The sequence below is a fragment of the Macaca nemestrina genome, chromosome 1 (assembly GCF_043159975.1).
Source record: "Macaca nemestrina isolate mMacNem1 chromosome 1, mMacNem.hap1, whole genome shotgun sequence".
NCBI classification, from domain to species: domain Eukaryota; kingdom Metazoa; phylum Chordata; class Mammalia; order Primates; family Cercopithecidae; genus Macaca; species Macaca nemestrina.
Window position 1 is genome coordinate 208,038,162 of NC_092125.1, and position 17,599 is coordinate 208,055,760.

The 17,599-nt window shown below is 49.9% G+C and overlaps 1 protein-coding gene across 1 annotated transcript; it reads left to right on the plus strand.

The window, feature by feature from the left end:
* The first annotated feature begins 13 nt into the window (after positions 1–13).
* On the plus strand, positions 14–17,154 carry LOC105494490 (tripartite motif containing 63). Its single transcript, XM_011762946.3, has 9 exons — positions 14–313; positions 1,197–1,369; positions 6,280–6,448; positions 7,250–7,345; positions 8,987–9,220; positions 9,946–9,968; positions 10,270–10,394; positions 14,474–14,545; positions 16,575–17,154. The coding sequence occupies exons 1-9, from the start codon at positions 155–157 to the stop codon at positions 16,583–16,585; spliced, it is 1,062 nt and encodes a 353-aa protein (XP_011761248.1). The 5' UTR covers positions 14–154; the 3' UTR covers positions 16,586–17,154.
* The last annotated feature ends 445 nt before the right edge of the window (positions 17,155–17,599 follow it).

The following is a 17,599-nucleotide window of genomic DNA, read 5'->3' on the forward strand; positions in this document are numbered from 1 at the left end:
GGGCCTCAGACCAAGACAGAATTCGGGCACCAGGAGAAGGAAGCCAACAGGATCCGACCTGGTGTTTCGTGACAAAGGCAAGACTCCCCAGGTCTACTTAGAGCAAAGTCAGTAGAGGAGGCAGCTAGGCGCGGCTCTCACTCCTGCCCACAGAATGGATTATAAGTCGAGCCTGATCCAGGATGGGAACCCCATGGAAAACCTGGAGAAGCAGCTGATCTGCCCTATCTGCCTGGAGATGTTTACCAAGCCAGTGGTCATCTTGCCGTGCCAGCACAACCTGTGCCGGAAGTGTGCCAATGACATCTTCCAGGTCAGTGCCGGGTGCAGCCTCATCCGGGGGTCCCAGGTGGCTACTCGGCTTTCCGAATGAAGCCCTTCTTCTCCCTTAGCCTTCTAACTCTTTTCCCTTGGAAGTGAACCCCTGCAGAGGCCTCTAGACAGGGCTGAGAGGGGATGGGAGGCAGCTCTGGCTGTTGCAGTTCTTCTCCATGACGCGTTTCCCCTCCCCACCCTGCCCACAGCTCCCCCACCCCTGCCCTGAGCACTGCTGTTGACTCTCCAATCAAGAGTCAAATGCCTCAAGTGATAAGCGGGGAAGGCAGGGACAGGAGAGAGAAACCAGACCCCTGGGGCTGGAGCCAGGTCCTGGTGGCAAGAGGCCCAGAGCTTTGGGAGGAGGGTGTCGGGGAGGCAGTGGGCAGTAGAGGCGTCTTCCCTTTCGAGGCTGTTCCCTACAATATGGGGACAGAAGCGGCTCCAAATCCCCAAGAAAGGAAGGGGGTAGGTGTCCTGGCTGGGAGGCAGGATGCGAGGTTCCCCAGGGACACTTTACAAAATGTTCTTTCACGATATTATCTTTAAAGTAGCAGCCTTAGGAGCTTGCTCTCATTGTAATACCCATTTCATAAGTGGGCAAACTGAGGCTTAGAGAGATAAGGTTGCTTGCCCAAAATCACTCAGAGAATTAACATGACTTGAACCCAGGTCTCCTGCCTCCCCATCCTGACGATTGCTTAGCTGCATCTCAGGTGCTCTGTATGTGAGGACTGGTTCTCATCGCAGCCTGCGGAGCTCCAGGTCATTAGGTTTGACTGGGGTGGTTGGGGCAGGCAGAGGAAAGGATAAGAGGAGATTAGAAAGGGGAAGGGCTGAGGAGGGAGCCCAGGCCTCACCTTGACCTTTGCCACCTGCAGGCTGCAAATCCCTACTGGACCGGCCGGGGCAGCTCGGTATCCATGTCTGGAGGCCGTTTCCGCTGCCCCACCTGCCGCCACGAGGTGATCATGGATCGTCACGGAGTGTACGGCCTGCAGAGGAACCTGCTGGTGGAGAACATCATTGACATCTACAAACAGGAGTGCTCCAGGTCGGTTCTCATGCCTGCTGGGGGCCCATCCTCCTTCTCAGCCATGCTGTGCCCACCTCCCCCAAGCTCCTTCCCCTTCCTTCATCTGCTCAGGATCCAGGCCTCTAGCTGGACTAGCTACACGAGCCAGTTCAGAGACAGGATTGGAGACCCATACACCCCAACTCGGCGCTCAGGATCACTCAGCGGATGGGAAGGGGTCCAGACATTAGGCTGCCCTTCCAGGCGATACCAAGACAGAGACTGGGGGAAAGATGAGATGTGAGAGGGAGAGAAAGGCCCTGGGGCCAGCTAAGTGGCTCCAGTCAGCAGAGAAAATGCCCAGTGAGAAACAGCCAGGTTGTCTATAAGGATAGCAACAGCTACTTTCCTGTGTGCCACGAGGAACTGTCAGGCACGGGGAATGCTTCATCTTAGTACCTTCCAATAACTCTATGAATCAGGCATGACTTTATTATCCTCATTTCACAGGTGAGGAAACTGCCCAAGAGGTGAAGTCAATTAGCTAAGGTTTTCCAGCTGGAAAGTGAAAGAGCTGGGAGCTGGCCCAGTTGATCTAGCTCTGAGTCTCCCTGCTAATAAAATAGCAGCTCATTCAGAGGCAGAATGTGTAACTGGTGGAGGTTGTGCAGGGTTAGCCTTAAACTGGGGAGAGAGGGCCAGGTGTGGTGGCTCACGCTCGTAATCCCAACACTCTGGGAGGCCAAGGTGGGATGATTGTTTGAGGCCAGGAGTTCAAGACCAGTCAGGGCAACATAGGGAGACGCTGTTTCTACAAAGGTTAAAAACTAGCTGGGCGTGGTGGGGCATGCCTGCAGTCCCAGCTCTTCAGGAGAATTGTTGAGCCAGGGAGGTCAAGGTTGCACAGCCATGATCGTGCTACTGCACTCCAGCCTGGGTGACAGAGTGAGACTATGCCTCAAACAAACAGACAAAAAAACTGGGAGGCCAGGCGCAGTGGCTCATGCCTGTAACCCCAGCACTTTGGGAGGCCAAGGTGGGTGGATCACTTGAGGTCAGGAGTTGGAGACCAGCCTGGCCAACATGGTGAAATCCCATCTCTACTAAAAATACAAAAATTAGCCGGTCGTGGTGGCGCATGCCTGTCATCCCAGCTACTTAGGAGGCTGAGGCAGGAGAATTGCTTGAACCAGGGAGACCGAGGTTGCAGTGAGCAGAGATCGTGCCACTACACTCCAGCCTGGGTGACAGAGTGAGACTCCATTTAAACACACACACACACACACACACACACACACACACCACAAAAATTTGGGAGAGACACAGCTACAGGAAAGATTTTTACAAACCAGGACATCCTGGTAAGACTCCAGGAGTGCTGACTCACAGCCTTTAAGGTCTAAAACCTTCACCAAGCATCTGCCTGCAAGCACTGCCCAGTCCAAGGGAAGGTGACAGACCAGATCTCAGGTAAAAAAACCCTGGCCTGGGGAACTGTGCTTGCTAGTCAGCCTCTGTGACTGATGTACTGTACCATCTTGGGTAAGCCTTTAGAGTTTCATTTCCTCTGTCTGCAAACAGAAACAGTAAGATCTGTTATTGTGGCTGTCAAATAAGATATTAATGGAAAATGATTAATGTATCAACTATTTATTGGGTACCTACTGTGTGCAGGCGCTGTATGAAGTACTTTCAGGCATTTTCCCTATCTATTTCTTATAGTAACCCAGGAAGGCATTCCCGTCTCCATTTTACCATGAGGAAATTGAAGCTCAGAGAGGACAAGGGATTTTTCCAAGACCACACAGCTAGCAAGTGGTAGAGCTAAGAAAGAGAGGGTGTGGGAATTTTCTTTTTTTTTTTTTGAGGCAGAGTCTTGCTCTGTCGCCTAGGCTAGAGAGCAGTGGTGCGATCTTGGCTCACTGCAATCTCTGCCTCCTGGGGTCAAGCGATTCCCCTGCCTCAGCTTCCTGTGTAGCAGGGACTACAGGCATGTGACAACGTGCCCAGCTAAGTTTTGTTTTTTAGTAGAGACAGGGTTTCACCACGTTGGCCAGGCTGGTCTCAAACTCCTGACCTCAGGTGATCTGCCCGCCTTGGCCTCCCAAAGTACTGGGATTACAGACATGTACCACCATACCCAGCTAATTTTTGTATTTTTTGTAGAGACAGGATTTCACCACGTTGGCCAGGCTGGTCCTGAACTTCTGACCTCAGGTGATCCACCCGCCTTGGCCTCCCAAAGTGCTGGCATTACAGGCGTGGGCCACCATGCCCGGCTGGCCAGTGAATATTCTTAATTACTGTGCTAGATTGCTTCTCATGTTGCTAGAGCGCAACACTACAAAATGCAAACATATTGTTGATCATAAGGAATAATAAAATCAATTCCACACCAATGTTAGCCCACCCAGTGCCAACCTATGAAGAGCGTGTTGTGTGTGAACCTTTGAGGCCTTTCCGCATAGTTGAATGGCAACGACAGCTGCCCTCTATTGAGGGTCTGCTCTGTGCCGGGCACTCCACATTCATTACAGACAATTTCTACCATGATTGCAGTAGCTCTGGGAGGAATCCCAGGCAAGAGAGTGAAATCACTTGTCCAGAATCACAAAAATGAATGTGGAAGAACAATCTGGATATGAACCCCGACGCCAAAGTCGAAACTCGAGAGGGTGGGCATCTGGGAGGAACCAGACCCTCAGGCTCTTGCCTCACCTCTGCATTCCCTGCCATCCCTTTATAAGGGGATGGAGGCAGGTGGCAATGGCAGACCCCTGCCAGCATAAGGACCCTGGGGTAAAAGATGCAAAAAGACAAGCCTGGAAAGGGGTTTATTTAAGAACTTAAGAGGACAGTAGAGCCCAGTGTGCGATCAGTCATGTAAGGCTGTTTGGAGGTGAGGCATTGACACTGATGGGGACAGTCACCATTTGACATTTGCAAGATGCCTGTTCTGTTCGGGGCTGGGAATCGAAGGTAGTGTTGGCTCTCAATGAGTGTATAGTCTAGCTGGAGACAGAAGCTAAAAAAATCGAATCTACACCAGGCATGGTGGTATGCACCAGTTGCAGCTACTGGGGAGGCTGAGGCAGGAGGATTGCTCAGCCCAGGAGTTCAAGGCTGCAGTGTGTCTGTGAATTGCTGTTGCACTCCAGCCTGGACAATACGGTGAGACCCTGTCTCCAAAAAAAAAAAAAAGAAAGAAAGAAAAGAAAAGAAAAGGAGAAAAAAAAAAAAACTGGGTGCAGGGGATCATGCCTGTAATCCCAGCACTTTGGGAGGCTAAGGTGGAAGGATCATGTGAGGCCAGGAGTTCGAGACTAGCCTGGCCAACATGGTAAAACCCCATCTTTACTAAAAATACAAAAATTAGCTGGGCATGGTGGTGCACGTCTGTAATCTCAGCTATTCAGAAGGCTGAGGTGTGAGAATTGCTTGAATCCGGGAGGCGGAGGTTTCAGTGAGCTGAGATCATACCACTGCACTCCAGCCTGGGCAAAAAATCAAAAGAAAACAACAACAAAAAAATCCCCCCCAAACCCCAATGAATCTAGGTTAGGAAATGACTGATGTCCCAAGAGAAGCACAAATAACAGGTTGGAAGGTCTCAAGAAAGAAAGGTAGTTCTAAGCATATATGTTACACGAGAAAGTAAAGGAAGACACTTGGGCCCTTGGAAGAATCTCTGGACTAGAAGTCAGGCTTGTGCTGGGCTGTTGGACAGCCCTGGGCTACCCACTCACCAGTCACCATGACATGGGGCATACACACTGCTCCTTCTCTGAGCCTCAGGGGCAACCTCATGACTCAGAGAGTGTCGGAGGTTTATCCAAGGCCACACAGCTAGAAAGTGATGAAGCTAAGAGAAAGAGAGGGTATGACTGACTCTGTGGTGAATATTCTTTTTTAAAAAAAAATTTTCTTTACGGAGAATCTTAAGAAATTCAAGATGGTGAATATTATTGACTCCTATGCTAGTTATTGATTTATTCTTTCTTTTCTTTTCTTTGAGACGGAGTTTTGCTCTTGTTGCCCAGGCTGGAGTGCAATGGTGTGATCTCGGCTCACCGCAACTTCTGCCTCCTGGGTTCAAGTGATTCTCCTGCCTCAGCCTCCCGAGCAGCTGGTATTACAGGTGCACGCCACCATGCCCAGTTAATTTTTTGTATTTTTAGTAGAGACACGGTTTCATCATATTGGTCAGGCTGGTCTCAAACTCCTGACTTCAGGTGATCCTCCCACCTCGGCCTCCCAAAGTGCTGGGATTACAGACGTGAGCCACTGCACCCAGCCTTATTGATTTATTCTTTCTACCTTTGTTTAATTACCACCTCCTCTATGCCAGGCACTGTACAGTGTAGGCTCAGGGGTGAAGAAAACAAGCAAGTTTCCCTACCTTGATGGAGGTTACAGTCTGGTGGATTAAATATAGAATTAAATGAGGCCATCAGTATAAATTTCTTAGCTCAGAGCCCAGTCTGCAGTAACCAAAGCTAAGGTGACTATAATTAGAGCAACCGAACTCTAGCCTCCTCTGCCCTTACTTGCTGTGTGACCTTGCACAAGTCAATTCACTTTTCTGGAGACCAGTTTCCTCTTCTCTAAAACATCTCCAGGTCTGACTCTCTGGAATTCTATGGCCCTTTCTGTGTCCTTTGCAGTGGCAGAGCCTCAGGCTAACTCCATCTTAGGATGTGGGGACAGATTTGGTGTCATTGGCTTCCCAAGTCCTTGATCCCCAGAGGATGAAAAGATTTTAGGGCAACCAAACACTGAGAGCCCAGGGCATAAATCTGGAGATTCACAGACACACTGCAGCCTTGAACTCCTGGGCTGAGCAATCCGCCCGCCTCAACCTCCCCAGTAACTGCGACTGGTGCATTGGAGCTGGGGAGGGGGATGCAAGACACAGGACCCCCATGACTTGTGACTGTTCTCCACTGCAGTCGGCCGCTGCAGAAGGGCAGTCACCCCATGTGCAAGGAGCACGAAGATGAGAAAATCAATATCTACTGTCTCACGTGTGAGGTGCCCACCTGCTCCATGTGCAAGGTGTTTGGGGTCCACAAGGCCTGCGAGGTGGCCCCATTGCAGAGTGTCTTCCAGGGACAAAAGGTACTGGCTCCAGCCACTTTTACCCCCAGCCTGGGCCTGCTGGGCAGGATGATTCAGAAGGCAGATTTGATCCCTGTAGATCTGCTGATCCGGCCTTTCAGGAATAGTCCCTCTGGAGGGACTTCCCAGGCCACAGGGACAGCAGCCCTGGCCCTCCTTGGGGGAGGAAGCTGAGCTCATGGTTATACTTAGAGCCACTCGAGAGCACCTGGCTGTGGCCAGAGGGGAGCGGTGAGACGCCCCAGCCAGGCCACTGGGGTCCTCTCGGGCCACGGCTTCTCCATCCCCCAGATACCTCTTCCTGTGCCGCTCACCTCTTCTCCTAGACTTCGCATTCCCCAGCAGCAGGAGGCAGCTTAGAGCCTTTTCGCTGGGGCCCTGGGCCTGTGGGGGCCTGCCACCCTGTCCGTGCAGTCAGCAGTAGCCACCCCCTTTCCATACTCTCTCTTCCCCACTCCGCACTCTTCTCCAGGTCTCTGTCTTCTAGACGTCTCCAACTCTATTTCTTTTTTTTTCCCCTTCTTTCTTAGAAGCAAGCCCCTCCTCTGCCAGTTCCTTGCTGTGTGTTTTGGGCAGCCCACTTGCCTGCTGTTGGCCTCATCTGTTAAATAAGGGATACAGTATCTTTCTAATATCCTCTGCTCTGAAGCTGAGCAGTACCTGAAAGAGGGGCCAGATCCCTGCTGGAGGCTCTTTCTAGCACAGAGGGGAGGGAGGGAGCCAGGTTGCTGCCATGCCCCGGTGGGTAGGCCTTGAGGCTATTTGTATCTCTCCTCTCCTGACCCCCACACCCCCATCTAGATTGAACTGAATAACTGTATCTCCATGCTGGTGGCGGGGAATGACCGTGTGCAGACCATCATCACTCAGCTGGAGGACTCCTGTCGAGTGACCAAGGTGAGGGGACAGAATAGTTCTGCCTGGGGGTTTGGAGCTTTCCAGGGCAGCCTGGTCTTTGGGGAAGGCTCACCCATGGGTTGTGGCTAAAGGTTGGGGCCTGGAGCCTGGGGGTCAAGCAGGAATGGCAGGGGAGGGACTAATCCATTCACCCACTCTCTCAACAAATGCTTCTTAAGCACAGCTGTGTGTCTGGCCCCACCCGAGATGTGGGGGATGGAGGAATGAACCAGACAGACATGGTCCCTGAACTCAGGGAGTGTCCCATCAATAGTTCTCAGTGTTTATTCAGCACAAATCGTTTTCAGAGCACCGTTCTTTCCTATAGACCAACACTTCCCAAACTTTAAAGTGCATGAAAATCACCCTGGGATCATGTTGAAATTCAGGTTCTGATTCAGTCAGTTTGGAATGAGGCATAAGAGCTGCATTTCTAGCCAGTTCCCAGGATTTGCCCAAGCTGCTGGGTCCACGGACCACACTTTGAGTAGTGAGACTGTTGAGGGCAGAATGGAACTTTTCTATCCCTGAAAAAAGCTTCCATGATTTTCCATGTTCACCTGGGGTAGGGACCTGGAGATGAGATGAGGGGAAGGGGTCGTCATAATTGCTAGTGGACCAAGAGTCGGGCGAAGGGTAGGAAGGAGGGGAACATTCTGATCACCCATGAACCCATGAGAGGCTCCTGGGTCTGATGAGATGCTATTGTCACACCCATTTTACAGAAAAGAACATAGAAGGGAGTGTCAGTTGAGGAGGGTGCTAGGAAACGAGCTGTTTTTCCACCTCTCCTAGGACCAAATGATGCAGAGCTTCCTGAATCCAGTCTTGGTCTTGAAAGGGAGGGAAGAGTGTGATCTGAGACAAACGGGAGGCCCAGGAAACTGAATGGAAGCAAATACATTAATTTGCTGAAAGTCACAAAGCTAAAAGGGAAACACAGCTAAAAGGCAACGGAGAGCTGGGCGCAGTGCTCATGCCTGTAATCCCAGCACTTTGGGAGGCCAAGGTGGGGGGACCATGAGGTCAGGAGATCGAGACCATCCTGGCTAACATGGTGAAACCCCATCTCTACTAAAAAATACAAAAATTAGCCAGGCGTGGTGGTGCACCTGTAATCCCAGCTACTCAGAAGGCTGAGGCAGGAGAATCACTTGAACCTGGGAGGTGGAGGTTGCAGTGAGCCAAGATCGCACCACTGCACTCCAGCCTGGGTGACAGAGCAAGACTCCATCTCAAAAAAAAAAAAAGAGAAAGAGAGGGCAGATCCCACGTTGGTGACTGTTGCATTGGTCTGAGAAGTGATGCTCCAGTGACCAGCTGAGGTTGGGGGACAGGGGGAGGGTGCAGGAACAAGGAAGAATATGTAATGTCATGTGACCCTAGAGCCTCTATTTTGGAAGAAGGGGCTAGCTGTTTTTCAAGGCATCAGCCTCCAAATATCACTGGTGTACTAAGTAGCTGTGAGGCCAGATGAGTGTTTTCTTCTTGTTAAGCCTTTGTTTCATCTTCTGTAGTGTGGGGATGTATGTAGTGAGATCTCTTCTAGCTTTAGATTCCTTGCTACTGTACCAGGAAGGGAGTGTAGCGGACAGGGAGTAAGGACCCTACAGAATGTGACTGCAAGACTTCCGTCCTCAGGAGAACAGTCACCAGGTAAAGGAAGAGCTGAGCCAGAAATTTGACACGCTGTATGCCATCCTGGATGAGAAGAAAAGTGAGTTGCTGCAGCGGATCACGCAGGAGCAGGAGGAAAAGCTCAGCTTCATCGAGGCCCTCATCCAGCAGTACCAGGAACAGCTGGACAAGTCCACAAAGCTGGTGGAGACGGCCATCCAGTCCCTGGACGAGCCTGGGGGAGCCACCTTCCTCTTGGTGAGCAGGACTAGAAGGGTCTGGGTGGGGTCAGTTCAACTCAACAGCTCTAAGGTTCCAGTTATGCTTCTCCACTGACCACCCATGGACCCTTGGAAAAGTCATTTAAACCTCTGTGAGCCTCAGTTTCCTCATCTGTCAAATGGGCATGTAACACCCCCCACCTTCCTCTTACTGATTTTATGATGATCAAATAAGAGGATATTTATGAAATGACTTTGTAAGCTGCAAAATACAGTGTCCCATCTACGGACTATTAATTGAGCCCCTACTGTAGGCCAGGCACTGAGGTGGAATACAAGGAGATAAACCAGACACAGCCCTGCCCTCAAAGAGCTTGTTGGGGAGGACAGAAAAGCCTCAGTTATAAGACTTCATAGTTCAGTTCAATAAAAATGTTCTAGGCTTCTCCTGTGGGCCAGGCTTTGTGCTAGACATTAGGTATGAAAAGGTGGTTAGGATTGGGGAGTTCAGGGTTTAGGAGTTTTTGGATTGATACCCCTAGAATCCAAGCTTCCTGCCAAGACAATGGGTCCTAGGGTGATGACCAAGACCTGTACAGACCACAGACAGAGGGAAAAGTTCCAAATTCTGCTCAGTTTGGGGTGGGGAGCAGGTCACAACTGTGCTAGGGAATGGCACCAAATGTCCAGTCACTGGTTTTGCTGATTTCCTCGGGTTACCTCTTCTGCGGTCCTAATCCTTTGTTCTGTCTCCCCCTGCAGACTGCCAAGCAACTCATCAAAAGGTCAGTGTCTCCCCAGAGGCTATGATCCAGGCCCCTAGTTCCCACCAGGACCTCTGTCCAGGAAGCCTCGTCCTGGGCATTAGGTCTGCTGGGAGGGTCTAACTCTAGGCTGGCTTCCCTGACCCTTTGCATCCCTGACTTTTTGGACCACTCACTGTGCTTAAGATTGGAGAGGAAATACCCCATCCCTCCAGGGGAGCCTCTGGCTAGAAGCCCTGGGCATGTGCAAGGCATGTGCCCTCTCCTTCCTGCACTGAGCCCCAGAGATCCCATCCTGCCTCTCTTTCTGTCTCCCCCACAGCATTGTGGAAGCTTCCAAGGGCTGCCAGCTGGGGAAGACAGAGCAGGGCTTTGAGAACATGGACTTCTTTACTTTGAATTTAGAGCACATAGCAGATGCCCTGAGAGCCATCGACTTTGGAACAGGTAAAGGTGGTGGTGGTGCCACTTGTCTATTCGCCTGCCTGATCCCTGGAAACCAGCATCCCTCCCACTGAGCCCCATGGGGAGGCAGATACACTAATAAAGATGCCCAGGTATCAGTCGAATTCATATAGCCACCTTCTGGCCGGCTGTGGTGGCTCATTCCTGTAATCCCAGCACTTTGGGAGGCCAAGGTGGGCGGATCACTTGAGGTCAGGAGTTTGAGACTAGCCTGACCAACACAGTGAAACCTCGTCTCTACTAAAAATACAAAACTTAGCCGGACGTGGTGGCACATGCCTGTAATTCCAGCTACTTGGGAAGCTGAGGAAGGAGAATCGGTTGAATCCAGGAAGCAGTGGTTGCAGTGAGCCAAGATCATGCCACTGCACTCCAGCCTGGGCAACAGAGCCAGCCAGACTCTGTCTCAAAAAAAAAAAAAAAATCATATAGTCACTTTCTTAATGAGCCCAGAGCCTAGCACAGTGCCTGGTACAGAATTCCTGCTTCATAAATTACCAATGGATCCATGGCAGGGAAGCCTCTTGGGGCAGTAGAAATAATATGGCCTCTGGAATCAGACAGTCCTGAGTTTAAATCCTGGTCCTGCCATTTGTTTATTATCTGTGTGACCTTTGGCAAGCCCCCCTTCTGCCTGAGTTTTATTTTCTAATTTAAAAAATCAGGTTAAAAGTGAGCCCTCTAATAATGACCAACTCATGGTGCTATTGCAAAAAATCAGATATTGATGCAGAAAGGTCCTGTAGAGGCCGGGCGCGGTGGCTCAAGCCTGTAATCCCAGCACTTTGGGAGGCCGAGATGGGCGGATCACGAGGTCAGGAGATCGAGACCATGCTGGCTAACACGGTGAAACCCCGTCTCTACTAAAAAAAAAAATACAAAAAATTAGCCGGGCGAGGTGGCGGGTGCCTGTGGTCCCAGCTACTCGGGAGGCTGAGGCGGGAGAATGGCCTGAACCCAGGAGGCGGAGCTTGCAGTGAGCTGAGATCCGGCCACTGCACTCCAGCCTGGGCGACAGAGCGAGACTCTGTCTCAAAAAAAAAAAAAAAAAAAAAGAAAGGTCCTGTAGAGTCCTAAAGATGTACTAGTTATTGCCTAAAGGTAGTCTTAGCTTCAGCTTCTTCTTCTTTTTTTTTTTTTTTTTGACAGAGTCTTGCTCTGTCACCCAGGCTGGAGTACAGTGGCACAATCTCGGCTCACTGCAAGCTCCGCCTCCTGAGTTTACGCCATTCTCCCGCCTCAGCCTCCCAAATAGTTGAGACTACAGGCACCCGCCACCACACCCGGCTAATTTTTTTGTATTTTTAGTAGAGACAGGGTTTCACCGTAGCCAGGGTGGTCTTGATTTCCTGACCTCATGGTTCACCAGCCTCGGCCTCTGAAAGTGCTGGGATTACAGGCTTGAGCCACCGTGCCCGGCCCAGCTTCAGCTTCTTAATGCTATCACCTGTGATACTCAGGCACCTTAATTTATCAACATCGTTTTCATTTCTGTTTGTAATTACTCTTCCATAGAGTGCCTATAATAATTGTAACAATGCAATCATAACAATAATAGGGGTGAAAATAATAAGGGAAATGAAGAAACTGAATGGAAGCAAAAATGTTAATTTGCTGAAGGTCGCACAGCTAAAAGAGAAACAGCTAAAACACAACAGAGAAACAGAGGGCAGATCCTACACTGCCGACTGTTGCCTTGGTCTGAGAGATGGTGCTCCAATGACCAGCTGAGGTTGGGGGACAGGGGGAGGGTGAAGGAACAAGGAAGAACTATAAATGGACTGGCATGGGAAAGAGAAGAGCTTCTTGGCACCTCCTGTGTCGCTCTCTTGCAAACCTTCAGTATCTGGTGCTAAGTCTGTTTTCAGAGCTCCAGATATACCCCATAGGTGAGGACAAAATACATCCCAAAGCAGAGATACCAGTGGACTTGGGGACATCCACTGCTGTAGATGAGCTGCTTGCTCCACTGTCAGCTTCCCTAAGCTAAGACATTCAAGAGTGGGTCCACCGGGCACAGTGGCTCACACCTGTAATCCCAGCACTTTGGAGCCCGAGGCAGGTGGATCACCTGAGGTTGGGAGTTCCAGACCAGCCTGACCAACACGGAGAAACCTCGTCTCTGCTAAAAGTACAAAATTATCTGGGCGTGGTGGCGCATACCTGTAATACCAGCTACTCGGGAGGCTGAGGCAGGAGAATCGCTTGAATCCGGGAGTCAGGTTGTGGTGAGCCAAGATCACACCATTGCACTCCAGCCTGGGCAGCACGAGTGAAACTCTGTCTCCATCTCCCTGAGCCTCAGTTTCTCCATAAGTAAAATGAAGAGAGTACCAACAGTCACCAGTTACTGAATATTCTGTATGTCCTAGGCACTAAGCTCTTAACATAAGTTTTATCATTTAACACAACTTTATGGGATAGATTCTGTTACTGTTTCTATTTTGTAGTTGAGGTAACTTAAAGCTCAGAGAGGGTAAGCCACTTGTTCAAGGCCACACAGCTAGCAAGTAGCCCATGCAGATTCTACTGAGGGCCATTTGGCTTGAGAAACTCTTGTGAAGATTTTATAAGATGGTGCAGATTCAACACTTAGCACACTACTTGGCACATAGTAAGTACTCAGCAACTGCTATTAAGAGTAGTCATTGTGATAATGATTAAACAACAGAACTCCCTGGGTTATATTCTGATCCCAGTTACTTGGCTGGAATTTTGGTTGTCATTTTGGAGATTTTTTCTTTTTTTTTTTTTGAGATGGAGTCTCGCTCTGTCGCCCAGGCTGGAGTGCAGTGGTATGATCTCGGCTCACTGCAAGCTCCGCCTCCCGGGTTCACGCCATTCTCCTGCCTCAACCTCCCTAGTAGCTGGGACTACAGGCGCCCGCCACCACGCCTGGCTGATTTTCTATATTTTTAGTAGAGACAGAGTTTCTCCATGTTAGCCAGGATGGTCTTGATCTCCTGACCTCGTGATCCGCCCGCCTCAGCCTCCCAAAGTGCTGGGATTACAGGCGTGAGCTACTGTGCCTGGCCCCCCCCTTTTTTTTTTTTTTTTGAGAGGGAGTTTTGCTCTTGTAGCCCGGGCTGGAGTGCAATGGCATGATCTTGGCTCACTGCAACCTCCGCCTGCTGGGTTCAAGCGATTCTCCTGCCTCAGTCTCCCAAGTAGCTAGGATTACAGGTGCACACCATCACGCCCGGCTAACTTTTCGTATTTTTAGTAGAGACAGGGTTTTACCATGTTGGCCAGGCTGGTCTTGAACTCCTGACCTCAGGTGATCCTACTGCCTCAGCCTCCCAAAGTGCTAGGATTACAAGCGCGAGCGACCTAGCCTGGCCTGGAGATACACTTGACAAATGTTCTGACTCTGTGGTGGCCCCTTCAGGGCCCCAAAAGATTAAGGAGGTGGCTTGGGAGAGGAGCGGGGAAGGGAGATGTTCCCTGTTAAAGCTTGACGGTGACATCTCAGGATGAAAGAGTGGGGACATGAGTTGCAGCTGAGTCACTGTCGCTCTGGTGCTCAGCTTCAGAGAGCAGAGGTGGCTCCAGAAGTGCTTCCCCGTCATGTCCACCCCTCCCCTCCACAGGCTAAGGAATGAGGAAAATGGGACAGAGGCTGCTGAACAAGCAGATCTCATAGGCTGAGTAGCTACCTTCAAGACAAGGACTCTGATCCCTGACGATCGAGGAGGATATTTTCTCCCCAGGCGATGTTTATCTGCCTACCCAAGAGGTGTGCAGAAGCACAGAGCGTGCTTCCTCAGCGCCCCCTCTCTGGTCACAGGCAGGGCGGGTGATAGAAGCTGCTGTTGCTGGAGCAAGGAAGTGCCTTGAGCCCGGCTCCCTGGGACGGAGTGCGGGGAACTGCAGGAGCAGGGCCTCTGTGAGCGTGGGTCTGGCAAGCCCATCACCTCCCAGACCACTGCCATCTGTGTGTGGCCGTTTGACCCATCTGGGCACAGGAAGGGGTTTAGACGGTGCTTTCTCTTGCCTGGTTCTTCTTCAAGTAACTCCTCAAGGAACTGGCCCCATCCTAACACAAGTGTTTTTTGTCACAGATGAGGAAGAGGAAGAATTCATTGAAGAAGAAGATCAGGAAGAGGAAGGCTCCACAGAAGGGAAGGAGGAAGGTAAGAAATTAATCTACCTCCATTCCTTCATTCCTTCACTCATTCCACAACAACCCAAGGTACCTACTATATGCAAAGCACTGTGTTAGACATTGGGAATGACGCTGAGACCTGTTCCCAGCATATGCTTTAAACCTATTGAGGGTAAAGTCCTGTTCTCTTTACCCTTAGAGAAGAAAAAAATCCCCAAACTATTCATAATAAAATGCTCCCATTTTACATCTAAATGATCTTCTTAAATGGAAAGCAATATGGCACAGCAGAGGGAAAAGATGGGGGCTCATGAGCTAGGCTGGGCCCATTGAGGTGCTTTGTTTGGCCAGCACTGTGTTTAAATTTAAAAAAAAAAAAATTACTTGTTTGCCAGGCACGGTGGCTCACGCCTGTAATCCCAGCACTTTGGGAGGCCAAGGCCAGCCTGGCCAACATGGTGAAACCCTGTCTCTACTAAAAATACAAAAAATTAGCCGAATTTGGTGGCAGGAGCCTGTAGTCCCAGCTACTCAGGAGGCTGAGGCAGGAGAATCGCTTGAACCTGGGAGGTGGAAGTGGTAGTGAGCCGAGATCGTGTTACTGCACTCTAGCCTGAGTGACAAGAATGAGACTCCATCTCAAAAAAAAAAAAAAAAAAAAAAAAAAAAAAAAATTACTGGCTGGATGTGGTGGCACATGCCTATAATCCCAGCACTTTGGGAGGCTGAGGCGGGAGGATCGCTTGAGACCTGGAGTTTGGGACCAGCCTGGTCAACACAGCAAGTCCTCATCTTTGCAAAAGAAAAAATAAAAATTAGCCAGGCATGGTGGTACATATCTGTAGTCCTAGCTACTCAGAAGGCTGAGACTGGAGGATCACTTGAGCCCAGGAGGTAGAGGCTGCAGTGAGCTATGATTGCGCCACTGCACTCCCCCCTGGGCACCAGAGAAGGACACTACACTGTCTCTTAAAAAGAAAAAATTAATTGCTAACATTTTTAAAATTAGGTTTCTTTTTTAAGGGTTAAGAAAAAGGAGATTTCAACTAAGAATCTGCATTTTCACCTTCTTGTGAAAGTTTAGAAAAAGCAAACAATGCTGGACTTGAACTTCCCTGTAGTTCCGGAGTGCTGGCTCTGGGCAGTGGCTCTCCCCTTTAAAGGGGACGTGCTGGCATGGTGGCTCACGCCTGTAATCCTAGCACTTTGGGAGGCCTAGCCGGGCGGATCACCTGAGGTCAGGAGTTTGACACCAGCCTGGCCAACATGGTGAAACCCCGTCACTACTAAAAATACAAAAATTAGCCAGGCATGGTGAGGGGCACCTGTAATCCCAGCTACTTGGGAGCCTGAGGCAGGAGAATCACTTGAACCCCAGCGGGGCGGAGCTTGCAGTGAGCCGAGATCACACCACTTCACTCCAGCCTGGGTGAAACAGTGAAACTCCGTCTCAAAAAAAAAAAAAAAAAAAGAAAAGAAAAGAAAATGGGACATGCCCTTGCCAGTTTGCCCAGCCCCACCACCATCAATCCCGCTTGCTTCACTCATTCATGTTTTCTGCTAGCCCCTTGTAGGCATCTGAGTTTGCCAGCCTGGCAGAGTTTGATTAGGAGCCTGGGTTCTGAATTGCAGCAGTTCACAATTTCTCTGAGTCTTGGGCTACTCATCTGTGTATGGGGGCATAACAGTACTGACATCAAAAGGTTGTAGTTGGGAGTAAATAAGATAATCATTAAGCACAGTATCTGGTGCATAGGAAGGATGTTTGCTAATAAGCACATGCTTGCAAATGTTATTTTTCAAACCACAGGTACTGAAACTAAATTCCAATCCAGTTGAAAACTATAGGGTAGACTTTTGGAGTTTTGTACTGATGTAAAATCCATAATGTTTGGGCAGCTAAATTCTATTTTGGTTTTAAAAGGAAGAGACCAGGAGGAATTGGAATTTGATGTTTTATTCAAATTCCTGTTTGAATAAACAATAGCTTGGTAAGCCTTGGATCCTCCTGAGTCCCTGTCTCACCACGTGCCTCTGTGTCTTTTTCTTCATTTCAGGACACCAGTAAGGAGCTGGATGAATGAGAGACCCCCCAGATGCAGAGAGACTGGAGAGGGTGGGGAGGGGCCCAGCGATCTTGGTGACAGGCCCAGGTGGGAGGGGTCGGGGCCCCTGGAGGGGCAATGGGGAGGTAATGTCTTCTCTCTGCTCAGAGAGCAGGGACTAGGGTAGGACCCTCACTGCTGCGTCCAGCAGACACTGAACCAGAATTGAAAATGTGCTTGAAACAATCACACAGGACACTTTTCTACATTGGTGCAAAATGGAATATTTTGTACATTTTTAAAATGTGATTTTTGTATATACTTGTATATGTATGCCAATTTGGTGCTTTTTGTAAAGGAACTTTTGTATAATAATGCCTGGTCGTTGGGTGACCTGCGATTGTCAGAAAGAGGGGAAGGAAGCCAGGGTGATACAGCTGCCCACTTCCTTTCCTGAGCGGGAGGACGGGGTAGCACTCACAGGGACGATGTGCTGTATTTCAGTGCCTAGCCCAGACATATGGGGTGGTAACTGAGTTTGTGTTATATGTTGTTTTAATAAATGCACAATGCTCTCTTCCTGTTCTTCAAAGGAGCTGGGGTTTCATTCAGCTTTTTTTCCTGGAGATGAGGGTTGGGTGTGAATGAAAAGGACCCCCGGTAGGAGGCAATGTCAGGGCTAGGCTTAGGTCCCAGTAAAGGAGTTCTTGACACCACCATTTCCCAATGTGGACTCCATGGAAAGCCAGCCCTGAGCTGGTCCTTCAAGAACAGGTTCAACGTGTTGTTGCTCTGGTTCTCCAGAAAACAGAGCCTGAGGCAAATTTTAAATGCTTTAGTTGCAGGTTATAGGGACTTCCCCGTGCCCACTGAAGGTTCACTGAAAATCATCAACAAGAGGCAGAATAAGGCTGGGCAGGTGCAGTGGCTCATGCCTGTAATCCCAGCACTTTGGGCGGCCGAGCGGGGTGGATCACCTGAGGTCAGGAGTTCCAGACCAGCCTGACCAACATGGTGAAGCCCCATCTCTATTAAAA